General features: G+C 30.8%; 3 protein-coding genes across 3 annotated transcripts; 2 read left to right on the top strand and 1 right to left on the bottom strand.

The window, feature by feature from the left end:
* Positions 1 to 952: 952 nt before the first annotated feature.
* On the top strand, positions 953 to 4,938 carry LOC115719038 (uncharacterized). The gene is made up of 10 exons (XM_030647922.2): positions 953 to 1,178; positions 1,599 to 1,629; positions 1,744 to 1,892; positions 2,275 to 2,366; positions 2,476 to 2,483; positions 2,584 to 2,655; positions 3,102 to 3,272; positions 3,443 to 3,538; positions 3,753 to 3,875; positions 4,628 to 4,938. Exons 1-10 carry the CDS (start codon positions 1,159 to 1,161, stop codon positions 4,682 to 4,684), a joined length of 819 nt encoding a protein of 272 aa, XP_030503782.2. The 5' UTR covers positions 953 to 1,158; the 3' UTR covers positions 4,685 to 4,938.
* A 1,004-nt stretch (positions 4,939 to 5,942) lies between these two features.
* On the top strand, positions 5,943 to 8,084 carry LOC115719532 (tRNA-splicing endonuclease subunit Sen2-1). The gene is made up of 3 exons (XM_030648614.2): positions 5,943 to 6,216; positions 6,971 to 7,746; positions 7,861 to 8,084. The coding sequence occupies exons 2-3, from the start codon at positions 6,977 to 6,979 to the stop codon at positions 7,910 to 7,912; spliced, it is 822 nt and encodes a 273-aa protein (XP_030504474.2). The 5' UTR covers positions 5,943 to 6,216; positions 6,971 to 6,976; the 3' UTR covers positions 7,913 to 8,084.
* A 534-nt stretch (positions 8,085 to 8,618) lies between these two features.
* LOC115719531 (tetraspanin-3) lies at positions 8,619 to 13,928 on the bottom strand. Its single transcript, XM_030648613.2, has 2 exons — positions 13,331 to 13,928; positions 8,619 to 9,129 (listed from the first exon to the last, which is right to left on the bottom strand). The coding sequence occupies exons 1-2, from the start codon at positions 13,844 to 13,846 to the stop codon at positions 8,785 to 8,787; spliced, it is 861 nt and encodes a 286-aa protein (XP_030504473.1). The 5' UTR covers positions 13,847 to 13,928; the 3' UTR covers positions 8,619 to 8,784.
* Positions 13,929 to 14,558: the final 630 nt, after the last annotated feature.

Here is a 14,558-nt window from a genome sequence, read left to right as displayed (position 1 = left end):
AATTTTTTTAATATAACCAACTTAAAGATTATCCCTAATACGAGCCGATACAAAAATATAATAATCAGTTTTGTCATAACAGCTCTAGATCGAATTATTATTAAATTTTATTTTGACAAAAAATCAGTTCAAGATCTTATTTTTATCGTTTTAAAAAATACATGATTTATTTTATCATTTAACTAAACAGAGAGTCTAATTATTAATTTTTTCAAAATATAGAGTCAAAGTAATATTTAGGCTAATTAGGTTTTTTACCCCTATACTTTTAAGGTCGTTAAAAATGCCCTTTAAACTATTGAGATTGTTAGATTTAAAGACTTTTGTCTAATTTTTGTAAAAAAGTCTAACATTGATGAAAGTTCAGGTAGCATGATTTAGTACATGTCAAAATTCGAGGAGCGTGATTTGGTAGATATCAAAGTCTGAGGAGCATTGTTTAGTACATAAACAATCACTAAAATAGTAAAATTGAATGAAATTAGATAAAAGTATTTTTAACGAACTTAAAAGTTCAGGGACAAAAATCCTAATTAGCCTAATATTTACACCCATAATAATAATATCTTTATCATTTAAATAAAAAAATCTCAATTTTCAAAAAAAAAAATCTCATGAACATTCAATGCAATGCCCACCCACCCACCTTATGGACAAAATGTCAGCCAATCAGCACCGTCCATCATTAGGGACGGAGTATACAATCCACAGTTGCAAAACTACAAAACAAACACTCACACCATCACCATTACGGCGTTACCGTTACCGTCACCGTTACAAAGAACATTCTCCAATAACGCGTTTTAAGCTATCTCTTTCTGTTATGTACTGTTTCAAACGACGTCGTCCGAAGGAGCAGTCAAACTCAACCGTATAATACAATCCGTTAAGAACCATGAAAAGTCAAAGTCAAAACATCAAATGGAAGAGAAAGAAAGAAGAAGATCACATGTAACAAAATGGGCAAATATCAACGTGGACGTCATTTACACTAATAATCATCTCATCAAAGTGAGAACAAAAATATCATCAAAAAAATCACCAGCAGCCCAAGAAGCCATTGATTCTCACACCAACTGGGTTTGTTTGAGTTTCTCTTTTTCATTTTTCAGTGTTCAAAGCTATATTAGCATTGAAGATAGTTGGGAATAGAAAAACATGGTTCAAGTTAAGGAGTTGTATCCTTTCATTTCTCACTTTTATAAATTTTTTCCTGAAATCCTTATATATATAAATATACTCAATTGTTATCTTTCTTATGAAAGTTTTGATTTTGCTATCTGGGTTTTTTATTTTTGGTGTTTATAAATACAAATTTGGCAGGAATGTTGTAAATTGGGTGTTTAAATTTTTTTCTTCCGAATTGAAATTCTTAGCTTAGAAGGCTGTGATCATCTATATATTTTCTTCTTGTTTCCCATTTTGAAGAAAAATAATAAAATTTAGTGCAAGCTTTGTTATATTCTTTTGGATAAACTATAGAAATTAGCTCTTCAAATATCAAATTAGGTGATTCCAATAATTGAAACTTAATTTCTCATCATCACACTGATCTTATATTGATTTTTCCTTAAACTTAATGGGGGGAATTCTTGAAGTCGGATTGTGATGCCTTTGTCAGTAGAAGAGGTAAATCAAGTTGAAAAGTTTATGCCTTTACATCTTATAACAATTTTAAGCACAGTGTAGTTCTAAATTCAGAAATGCATATCCAATAATTCTAAGTACTTGTTGAAAATGCAGTATCAGATTGCCCAGATGTACATGGTGATGAAGATGCAACAACAGAACACAAGTGGTAGAGAAGGAGTGGAAGTTTTAGAGAACAAGTCATTTGAGGATGATGTATTTGGGAAGGGTCAGTATACTTCTAAAGTATATCATTTACAAAGGTAAGTTTAAGGGCATTACACATTACATGTTGAAAGATTTGATATTGGCTAATTGCCATTTGAAATTCATGTACCACATACTCAGTATAATCCATTCTTGAGTTAGAAAATTTATGGTTGATTCTGGTGCTATGTGGTGATTTTTTTTATATGATCAAGATGCTTTGCTTGCTATAAAAGTGATTTTTTTTTTGGTTTACTCTCTCTTTTCTTTGTCTTTCTAAGCTTGCAATTAATTTTAGCTCATTACATCATCAGCACAGTACTACATGATAAAGTTAGTCCATATTGATTCCACTGTTGACACTGTATCTCCATAGATTATCTGCCCTTTTGTTCATGTTAGTAATTTAAGTCTCTTATGTTTGTACTCTCTTTCCAGTAAGGTTCCGACTTGGCTTACTACTTTCGCACCAGCTGATGCTCTTATCATGAAAGAGGAGGCTTGGAATGCATACCCAAGATGCAAAACAGGTTGGAAAATCTTACAGTGATTCACTTCTCTTGCAATATTTTTAGATTTTGAACTGATATTAACATACTTCTTTGTTTTTTTATCTGCTATGGGCACATTGTCATCCAGTAATCCAGGTGACTTTTTTTCAATCCATCCCTAATTTTCTCTTCTATGGATTTTTGTTTTCCTTTTGCTTACAGTGGGAGCATACTCACTTTCTTTGCATTTCCACAGTGTCCATACTTTACAAAGTTTCGGCTCACTATTGAAACTGTTCATAAGGCTGACAATGGGCTCTCAGAAAATGTAAGTTTGCTTCTGTTTCAGTGTTTTCATCGGAACAGGTCCATCGATTAGTGTTCAAATTATTTTAGACTATTAAATTGCAGGCTAATTAAGATTTGTCCCCCCCGAACTTTGACATGTACCAAATCGTGCTTCCCAAACTTTTTAGACCTTTAAATTTTTTCCCTTAACTATTAAAATTATTGGATTCAAGGACATCCGTTCAATTTCACTTACAGACACCTGACATGGATGGAAGTTTGGGGGGCACGATTTGGTGCATAGACAATCGTCACGTTAGGCGTCCATTAGCAAAATTGAACGGCAATGGATGAAAGTCCTTGAATCCAACAATTTCAATAGTTTGGGAGGGGGTAGGGTTTTAACGGTCAGGAAAGTTTAGGGGACGTGATTTTGTACATGTGTTGTTTCACTGCTAGCTATTAATTATGGGCATGTCAATTTAGGTTCATGGTCTAAGCAAAGAACAGCTAGCAGCCAGGCAGGTTGAACATATTGATATAGCTACCTTGTCAACAGATTACTGGAGTTACATGGTCGGAGGAGGTAGTGTCGTGGATCTTTCTAAATTTAAGTCAGCGAGAACAGGCCGTGGTCCACTTTTAGAGGGATGGCAGGTTTGAATCTTCCCCAACACTAGTTTGATCATAGCTTTTGCATCCATTTATGTATCTACATGCCTTCATTGCCTTGCATCATTATTTTTCTTTTGGTTTTCGATTGCCATATGGTTTTGATCTAGATTGTACGTGTAGTTACTAATCTTGTAGGTTACTCTTTTCTTCAGAATAAAAGCAATCCAGTTATGACGGCATACAAGTTGGTCACCGTAGATGTCCCATATTGGGGTTTTGGCTATCGACTCGAGCAAGCTCTTCTAGCAGTAATTTATTTCTTACATTTCAACATTATTTACTTATTATCTTATCGAAAAGTCACTCAGATTTTTGTGTTGTGTTTTAGTTATCGAACTATATATTACGAATTTGTTTCTTTGTTGTTTAGATGTAAAACATATAGTTATAGAGAATGTAATTTGAAAACCTTGTAGTGGAAATATCTTAAGATCTAATGGTGTTCATTGGTACCATTTTCAGGGTGAAAGAGCTCTTTTTCTAGAGAGTAACCGGAATAGTTTTGCCTGGATTGATGAATGGTATGGCATGACAATGCAACACATACGTGAACTCGAACAAGAAAGCGACTCCTTATTAAATGAGGTAAAGATTGTTCTTAGCTTCACTAAACTATCTTTATATTACTTCTGATAGGTACTAACCAACCTCAAGTTAGACAAGTACTTTGGAATTTGCCTAAACAACTCAAGTTTTTAGTTCGGGAAGAGAATGATGATTGTTTCGAGTATTTTGAAACTTAATTTTTCATTATCACACTGATCTGATACTGATTATTAAAAGATTTTAACGAAATAGCTGAGTTTGTAAATCGACAGAAAAAGTCTCGTTTTGATTGTGTCCTTTCTCACCATACATGTCAGTAGCGTCAAGAATGAATGAACCGTGATGACCGAAACCATGCTATTTCACATTTTGGTTACTTACATTCAAAAGATTAGGAAGAAACATACCTTTATATAATGTTCTTTATAGAAGATGAGACACATATAACAAGCTCTATATTTTTGCATTGGCTACTTTTTCATCTAATTATCGAAATTCTATCATGGGTTATGATTTGGTAGCTACGAGTGTCATATAAATCTCACGAATCACTTACACATGATCAATATGGGACAAAACACGCATACATACACAAGTTTCTTTTTCATAGATTTCAATCGCACATATAGCATTTATTCAATTAATAAAACTGGATTGTCTTGGTAATACTTATTTGATTTTAAAGACAGATTCTGAAGTACTCATTATTTCATTCTCACAAATGTGATTAATTGACATGATTTTATTTACTTATGTATTTTCTGACTGCTATTTTTAATGTATAAAATCAGAAACTGAGCAAGCCAACTTTGATGACAAATGTGGAAGAGTTTGATGATGACAGATAATGACATGAGTTTGAGTTTTAACTCCCTCAGGACCAGGTTGAGCTTTAAACATGTTGCACCAGAAATGGACTACAGTACACTGCAGGCTTAGGATATTACATAACATACATACATATAGATACATGTATACATTGATTGATTATTCTGCTATTATTGTTTCATAATTTATAATTATCAAATAAAGAAAATTTCACAAACCAAATCACATCATCAAATTCAAATATAACTTCTTTTATATGATCTATTCTTAGCTAGTTTTGCTTTGCATTTAATTCTTATTGTTTTTGGATTATCTTTGCAACTTTTTATTATCAATTTGGAACATTTACTTTGATTTATAAACATTTATTCACGAACAACAATCATACTAGAAGATGATGTTATATAATAGTCTATTGTGAACTTTGCTTTTTTTTTTTACTAAATTATATAATGGTAATTACTACTTTGACCATTTAAGCATCTCTACTCTAATCTTAATTAAAATATATTACCAGAACTTTTTTTTTAATCAAGAAAAGAGATTTTCATTAATCAACCAACAAAATACAAACTGTAAAGCATTTACAATTGTAGTCCTCTGACATGAATGAGTTTCATTTATCCACTTTTGCCACTAAAATAGTTTAGAGGCCAAGCTAAAAAAACCCAGCCAACTAAACATAAGCTCCACCATGTTGACATATAAGCAGCTTTAAACTTGCCATTCCTACCCGCAGCTTGTAAAGAAGATTTTTATTTTACCGGAAATTTGTGACAAAAGTCTTCAAAAAGTTCAGTTTTATACAGATTAGTCCTCAACTTCGAAAAATAGCAGTAATAGTTCTCAAAGTCAAAGTTTTTTATTTGTCCATTAGTCACAATTTTAGTTGATCCGTTTACTTTTTTAAAATTGCTACGTGTCGAAATATTATTGGTCCAAATTATTATTTTAATTTTAAAAAATAAATAAATAAAAATATTACTGCCATCATAATATATAAAAATTAAAGGCTAATTAAGATTTTTACCTCTGAACTTTGACATGTACCAAATCATGTTCTTGAACTTTTAAGGTCGTTGAAAATACCCCTGAACTATTGAGATTGTTGAATTTAAAGACTTTCGTCTAATTTTAGTAAAAAAAATCTAACATAAATGAAAGTTCATGATTTAGTACATGTAAAAGTTTGAGGGGTATGATTTGGTAGATATCAAAGTCTATGGAGTGTGATTTATTACATAAACAATCACTGAAATAGTAAAATTGAATAAAATTAGACAAAAGTCCTTAAATCTAATAATCTTTAGTTCAGAGAGAATTTTAACGGCCAAAAAAATGCATAGACATAATTTGGTACATGTTAAAGTTTGGGGGAGAAAAATTCTAATTAGCCAAAGCTACTTAAAACAAAATATGGGACTATCTCCGGACCCTCTCCTCCTCGCAAGCCCAACCTTTGCAGTCGTCCTCCGCACTCATCTTTCATCGTCACGCATCTCCTCCGAACAACCATGAAACATCTGAGCATACTTCTTTTTCTTTTTATTTGGTAAAATTTTTCAATATGGGTTTGTTCTTATAAGTCTACCGATTGATTTGTTTTTTAATCTGGTATTTTATTTAAATGAAAAATTGATATCATGTTTTTGAGTTTTGGGAATTTATTGTTTTATGTTTATTTAATTTTAAGTTTCAGTTTTGTTTTGTTTAAATTAAATTTTGAAATATTACATTTAATATAATTATATCTGTTTCTCAAAATTAATGCACACTAGTTGTTTGATAAAATGCCTCAGAAAGAGATATGAAATTGTAATGTTTCATAAAATGATTCAAAGAATGAGACAGGTTGATCTTAGTATGAATATAGTTTAACTTTTCAGTTCATTAATTTATTTATTCTTTTTTTCTAGTTGAGTTTGAAGCATGGTATGATCAAATGTATTGTCTATTTCATAACATAATTACTCTAAATTTCATTTGTTTCTGTCACCTCAGTTTCAACTTAGTTACTTCAATTTTATAATGCAGACCAATTATTCGACGAAATTCCATCTTGTATTTTAAATTATTGTGTTTGTTCAAAAGAAACGAACATATCAAGATTTGACCAATAATGATTCATTGTTTAGATTTTAGATGAAAATAACACTTCATTTATCATCTTAATTGGGCACTCTATTGCTGAATACAAAGTGAACCATTTTCTTTGATGTGGAAGATTGAATCTAAATTGGATATTTTCACATGTCAATGTGTGTCATGCATATCTAAACTATTCTTCCTGTTTGGTATTGGGATAGGTTTTAATGGGGCCAAGATGGAAAGGAAAGGGGTCAGAAGCCAAAGCTCTTGCTGACCCCATGTCGAAAATAGTGTTACAACTTCAATCTTCTCTAATCAAATCAGAGGCTCAAGGATTACTTTGTGGCTGCAGTGTTCTTCTTGGTACAGAAGCACAAGAAGCCGATCTCCTTAATCGCTCATGTTTTGGTGTACCCATTACTACAGCTGAGAAAAGTAAGCAATGGTTTCAGCTGGGCATGGAGGAAGCTTTTTACCTTCATTATTCTCTCAAGTGCCTCATGATAGTTGACGAAAACAAACACTTGATGAATGATGAACAGCTATGGCTTTACATGAAATCCAAGAAAGAGACTTCCCCTGATTTTTACAAAGCTTATTCGCATCTTCGAATGAAGAATTGGGTTGTGATGTCTGGGGTTAGATATGGTGTGGACTTTGTTGCCTACCGTCACCATCCAGCTCTGATCCATTCTGAGTTTGCTGTGCTTGTTTTATCACCAGAAGAAGAAAATGGTTGCTGGCATGGAAACTCAAGGTTGAGGACTTGGTCTGATATTCATTGCACAACTCGGCTTTGTGGTGGTGTTGTCAAGACATTGTTAGTCCTTAATGTCAGTAGAAATGGTGATAATGCTATAACTCCATCATGCACTGAAAAATTCACTGTTTATGAGTACACAATAGCAAGATGGCTTCCAGAAAGATGCCGTGAAGATCACATGGTAGTTAAAAGTAAAACTAGTGACTGTACAGTAGCTGAAGATGGAACCAAGTAAGAGTCATTACTCTGTTTTCTTAGATGTTCTGTTAGATTTATAAAGGTATATTTTACTGAACTTCACATGTTTATCAGTTGCTGATTCTTTGTTTATCGAAATAATTTCAGTATGCAGGTTCCTTCTAAAGTTTTAGGAACACCACCTATTGAGGAAGGATGAAGTTATAGGCAGTTATACAACCAGAACTCATTACACAAATGTAAGTTTGTGAACATAGTTTACACTTTCAGGAATATTCATTTCTGTTTTCCTATGCTGTAATTGACTAATTTATTCTCTTGCCAAATGACCAGTTGCTCTCAAATTAAATTATTGAAATTAGATTCTCTCATGTTTGTGTACAAAATTCTTTTCTATTGTGCATACACACATGGGAAAATCTGAAAAACTAGTGTTGTACAAGGATTTTGATTTTGAATAAACACGATTTCTCCCCCTTAACTACGATTCTTGTAGAGTTTTGTCCTCCCAACTTTTTTTTTTTGTTAAGTATAAAAATCGCTGCAAATAACCCCCTACAGTTAAGTACTGCAAATTTTCTTAAACAATTTGTTGATGTAATACTAATATGACATTAATCTGACCCAACTCAAGAGTCCAAGAAAAAAAATACATAAATAGTAGTCTAATGATAAATTATGAGAATATGCGTATGGGTTCTTAGAGTTAATATTTGTAGCTTAATTGCTAATAAGCTGACTAAAGATAACTTAAAATTGTTAAATAGACTATCATATTGCAACAATTTGTTCAGGGAAAAAATCCTATTTATTCCAAATATTTAAAACACTTAAATTGACATTTGTAAATATTTAGTTATCCAAATGTAACCTATGCAACATACATGGATATGTACAAACAAAACTGGAAAATCATGTCATGACATATAATGTTATGAAAAAAGAAGACAAACTAAAAGCATCTCAACCTGTTTAGATTACAAATCATTGACATGATCATTACATTACATCATACCACTCCTATAAATTGATTGCCAAAACCTTGTACATAATTCTTGTTCAGTTACAAACTTAAAAATGAATCCTACTAGGTTGTGCCTTTGTCATCCGAGTTTCACCGGTGGATTCTTCATTGTCGATCCTTCGATTGTTTCGAAAAGCTGCACAGCCAATGACATAAAAGATGACTAGGAGGATAAGCACCACAATGTTAATAACAGAGACTTTCCTCCAGCTCTTCTTGATGCTACCGAGGACACCGGCTTTGCAAGAGTCGCAACCAAAGCAAAGCTGACCTTGATCGTTGCTCCATCTAGTGCAGTCGGCAATAGTCCCCGCCAACCCTCCTCCCGGCGTCCATATCGTCTCATTCACGTAGCCGTAGCCACATTCTGTTGGGGGTTTGCAGCAACCAGACTGCAGAGTGAGGAAATTTCAGTCATTATAGTATATTCCAATACAAACTTAACCATTATGTATGTTTTATTTTATGGAATAAAACAACAAAACCATCTTATCAAGTGATTCTGTGATTTGGGGTTACTGTTTATGGTAGTGTGTTCTTGTTATTTTCTACATAAACTTTTGTTGGGATGAGACCTAGTAATGATTTAATCCAAATATCAAACTAGTGAACACAAGACCATATATGTGAAAAAGATGGCAAAGGAGTAAACAACCCTAGTTGAAGAAGTCAACTCTCACCCATCTTAGCACAACTCTTAAAATATCATTTAACATTCAATGCCAACATGTAGTGCCTAAAATGACCCCTAAGGTTATCAACTTTTATTCCATAAATGTCTACAAATATCTTATTATTGTTATTCTATTTGAAAAAGGAAAACTTCATAATAAAACTAAAATTTGTCAAGTAAAGTAGTGATCACACTAGAGAAAATACCAAAAATTCATTAAAAAAATCATTGGTGTAGTTATAATTCTATTTTTTTTTTTTTCATATGGTGTATATTATAGTAATAGCAGGTGTAAATAATAAAAGATCTCAAATGCCATGCTTAGTAGTAGTCTTAATAAGAGAGACTATTTCCCTTAAGATCGACATGTATTTTTATGTGTTGCCCATACTCATACTTAAATTCTTACTAATCTTAAAAAAATGTATGTATTTGATAGTTGAAAGTAGCAAAACTAATAACAAAGCTCTCATGGGCAATTTCCTACCCATGTACTGAGTCTGATTGTACACGTGTCATATTGATGGGTGTAACATGATACCTTATGGGTGGGCCATGAACATTCATGTACATCTCTATAAAAGCATCCACTCATTCATTCATCTAAATAAAAGTAAATGATGTTCAATGTTCATAGGAAAATATGGCAACCTATGATCGTAGCATTTTAAGGAGGAAAAAGATAAAAGAGAAGCAAATAATAATGAATACCATACTCTTCTGCCCCATAAAGATTTAACATAATTTATTAAGCCAAATTTTCACGTACACATCTAATGATTAAATCAACAAGTTACACAGTTAAAAAAAGAGGAGTAGTTTTAAGAACAACTTTTTTATTTTAAAGCATACTTATACTATGTATCTAGCACTATCTAAAGGTAATGTTTTATTATTAGTTAATGATACTCCATAGTGACTAAATTAAATTACGTGGGGTTTCATAGTACTTATTTATATCAATAGCGATATGACATCATTGTTGTCTTTTAATATTTTTTTTTTATTTTAACATTCAATCTTAAAAATAAATGCTAGAGGTTTTTTTTTAATTACAACATTATTTTTTGTAAAGAAGTTAAAAGTTTTGAATAATTTACTAACATTAATGATAATTCAAGATATTCTGATTTATTATATATATAAAAAAAAAAGTTTAATTTTTTTTTTCAGTATTGTTAATATTTAAAAAAAAAAAATCAATAAAGTGTAGAAAGGCAATATTTTGGTATGTTTTTATAAAAAAAATTAAATTAAAATAGAAAAAATTGTAACTAATTACCAACCCTTATTGTGCTAAAAATAATTAATTTTACCAAATAACATTTGTTAATGAAATATGTCATTTCAGTTTTGGGGAAAAAAAACAAAAGGGAGTGAATATATTACACCTCACACCATTCATTATATGAGAAATTTAATGATTAAAGTATTAAATTTCAACCTACTTAACCTACTTTAGAATAAATGCATGTGAAACATTATACTACTAATAGAACATCATCTTAAAACTTCCATATGTGTCTGTTGGTAGTAGTGAATTGACCCATTGAGTATACTCTATATAAATTTCTATTTCTAAATCATTGAATTTGAACCTCTATCTACTAAACACATAATGTCATGTATTTTTTATTTTTTTTTCCTTTGATTCCATATAATTGAATTTCAAACCTTATAGAAGACAAAGAACCAGACAAAAGAAAGAAAAGGATATTCTACCTAAAAGTAAAACCACAATAATTTTTTTCCTTTTCCAAATGAAGAAAAAGGGACTTGATTTTCCCAAGAGTATCTTCAAAGAACATTCTTCTTTAAAATAAATTGTTTTAGAGCATAACGACAACTTTCCATTCTAGTATAAAGGTAAATTGCTTATCCAATTTAGCAAGCATATTTCAAAACGACATAGTTTAGTATTTGAGCTCTTGTGAATTGTGCTTCGTATTTAGTATCATTAACATTAATGGTTCATTATTTATTTATAAAAATGTATTGGTATTGGGTACTAAATGTGGCTAGTACCTTTTAAATGTAACACTAGGTTATTAATATTTTTAAAATTATTATATTAAATTATATAAATTCTAATACTTACTTGTACCAATAATAATATGAATTAGGAAAATATTAGACATGAATGTATCTTGTAGCATTTTTTTTTTATAAAAGTACCACAAATGGAAGAAAAATGCTAAAAGATACTAATAGTGTCTACTACTCTACTCGGTATCATATACGTAGGGATATGATTTTGTCCCGTAATGTACTTTCACGGAATGTATTCCGTGGTACATTAGATGGGTCTCAGGATACATTAAATGAGTGTTAGGGTACGTTTCTACTTTTTAACCGTCAGATCAAATAACTTCCTTATTTGACGGCTGTCGTACATCACAGATTATAATCTGTGAAAATACAATAACTAGACAAAATATCGCTAATTAATTGTAATTACGAGACAATAGATACTATTGATGCCTAATATTAATGCTTCAAATGAAATGATATCTAACCACTCTGGAATGAAGAGACGTTATCATTGGGTTTTGTAATGTTTATCGAATAAGGCATCACCGTCAAAAATGTGAACGTGTGTGGTCCAATCCCACATGCATGCCGTTACATTACAACACAACAAAAAATATCAAAATTTTCAATAATTAATCATTATTTTTATTTATACATCACCACACTATTCATATATTTAATTTAATTAGATATTTTTGTAAAAAAAATTAAGTTTTATTCTTTTTATCATAAAAATTAATTCGGACATAGAATAAAAACAAATTTAGAAGTACGATTTGGAGAAACAACCTGCGTAAAGGGCGCAATTTCGCATGGCTTTTGTCGTTAAAACCATGTTACAATTTTTGTTGCATACTCTATTTTCTAATCTATTATAATTATTATTGTTGTTGTTGAGAGTAAAGATTATAATTATAATAAATCCATTATTTTATTTTTTTATATATATATATATTATATATTATTTTGACTCTGATATATGGACAATCTAGATCTAGCTACTTCTACTCCGTAAATATAGATAGTACTAGTCTTAGTCTATTCTTTAAGCTTCTGCAACATTTGAACAAAGTACAAGCTTTAATGTTACCCCTTTATCCATCAAATCTTAACTTTTTCTAACTCTAATAATTATATCTCAAAAGTAATAATATATCTGTGCATATCACATAAAATATTTCTCAGGAAAAAAATCTCCAATATATTTCACTATATAATTAGTTAATATTAGAGAATTAATTCTAAAATAAGTAATAATATATGTACATTTAATTCACATTCACAGTCACTTTTAATATGTGGGACTTATCTTAAGTACAAAAAATTAATTAAAATTACTAAATGTATAAATTATATGTGCGCTTATTATTACTCTACTAAAATATTTCCTTATATTTTACTTATGCCAAACTAAAAAAATACATGACCTAAGAAATGAAAAATCCATCTCATTCTTATTTTTGCCTTAAAAAATTCAATTTTCCAGCTCAAATATCTTAAAATGAAACAAAAATAATTCAGCAAAAAAATAAGTAAATAATATAGTAAAAAAGTTAATTGGTCTAACTTACTCAAAGAAAGATTGACAATTTTTTTTTTTAATTTATGATTTGAGTTATTTTAAATGAATTTGAGTGAGATATAAATTTTTGTTTTACTTGCTAAGTAAATTTTTATGAAAATAGAAAAAAAAATTATTTTAAAATACAAAAATAAAAAAAACTCCAATTTATTATTAACTCGTGATTTTGAATGATATTTTTCATTTTATTATTATTTTTTTAAAGGTAGATGTATGCTTATTTTTCATGACTAAATAAGAAGCCTATTTTATCAAATAATACATAAATATATGTATATATATATATGAAGGAGTTAATATTAGTTACCTCGATTGGATTGAGTTTCCGATTGTAAAACATATCAGCAGTTTCAGGAACACCATTAACAAACCTTCCAAACTTAGAACCACAAGCCTTTGAATCCCTAACACAAGAAGCAATCTTAAACCAGTAGCTATTATCCGCTACACGCTGTTCCAGCCAACCCGAGTAGTCCTCCAAATAATAATCCAAGTAAGCCCGATTTATAACGGGTCGACCCGAACCCTTATCCGTAACCGCATAAGCGAATATTATGAAACACAGCAAAGCTGCTACAACGAAGAACATCACGAATAGGTAAAGCCACATCAGGAAAGTGTTCCGGTAACACGCGCCGGCGAATCCGGCGAGTGAGACCACCATTACGGCGGCGCCGATGACTATGATCGGCCACTGTAGGAATTTGAGACAGTCTGTGTTGTTGGCTCTGCTGCTCAGCCAGATTCCTCCTCCTAAGATTGGGATCGAGAGAAGGAAGGTCAAGAAGTTGACCAGTCCGATCAGGTGGTTGCTTGCTCTCATTTTTGTACAGAGAAAGAAAGAGAGAGAGAGAAAGGGTTTGTTTGTTCTTGTAATGTAAGCAAAATAAGGAGTAGTGTGGAGACTATAAATGGTATTGGTGAGAAGAAGATGACAAAGATGGTTTTGTCCAAATTTTGTTTTTATATTTTTTAATTTTTAATCAAAAGGGGTAGTTAAGACATAGCTCATAAGAAATGTTAAAAGGTATTTTTTTTAAGATCTGATAGTAATATTAGTATAATTAAATATCGAATCTCATACAATTTAAAAAAATAAATTTTAAAAAATATTGTTAATTAATTGTAAAATACCACCTATTTGTTTGGTGTTGTGGCTAATAACAATGCTCTATATAATATAAGGGAAATTATATAGTACACTCTATGAAAGTGTTATCATAGATTTGTATCTATTTTTATTTTTTTAAAGAAAAGCGAATCTGATAAATAAAACTGGTTAGACCTCATGGTCATTACATAAAATGTTAGTCGGAATGGAAGTTAACGGAATAATATCAAACCTCTTGTAGGTAAAATCCCACTTAGTTACATTATGGGCGGCAAAATTAAAGTCCCTACTATTAAAAAAAAAATACAACTAGAAAACAAATGAGAGTAACTATTATAAAATGAGACACAGTTTCCAATAACCCAGTGAGACTCCTTCTCATTGAACGCATTGATAACTACTCTCGAGTCGCTCTCAACAATCA

Source organism: Cannabis sativa, chromosome 2, assembly GCF_029168945.1.
Source record: "Cannabis sativa cultivar Pink pepper isolate KNU-18-1 chromosome 2, ASM2916894v1, whole genome shotgun sequence".
Taxonomy (NCBI): domain Eukaryota; kingdom Viridiplantae; phylum Streptophyta; class Magnoliopsida; order Rosales; family Cannabaceae; genus Cannabis; species Cannabis sativa.
This window is presented reverse-complemented; position numbering and strand designations above follow the sequence as displayed.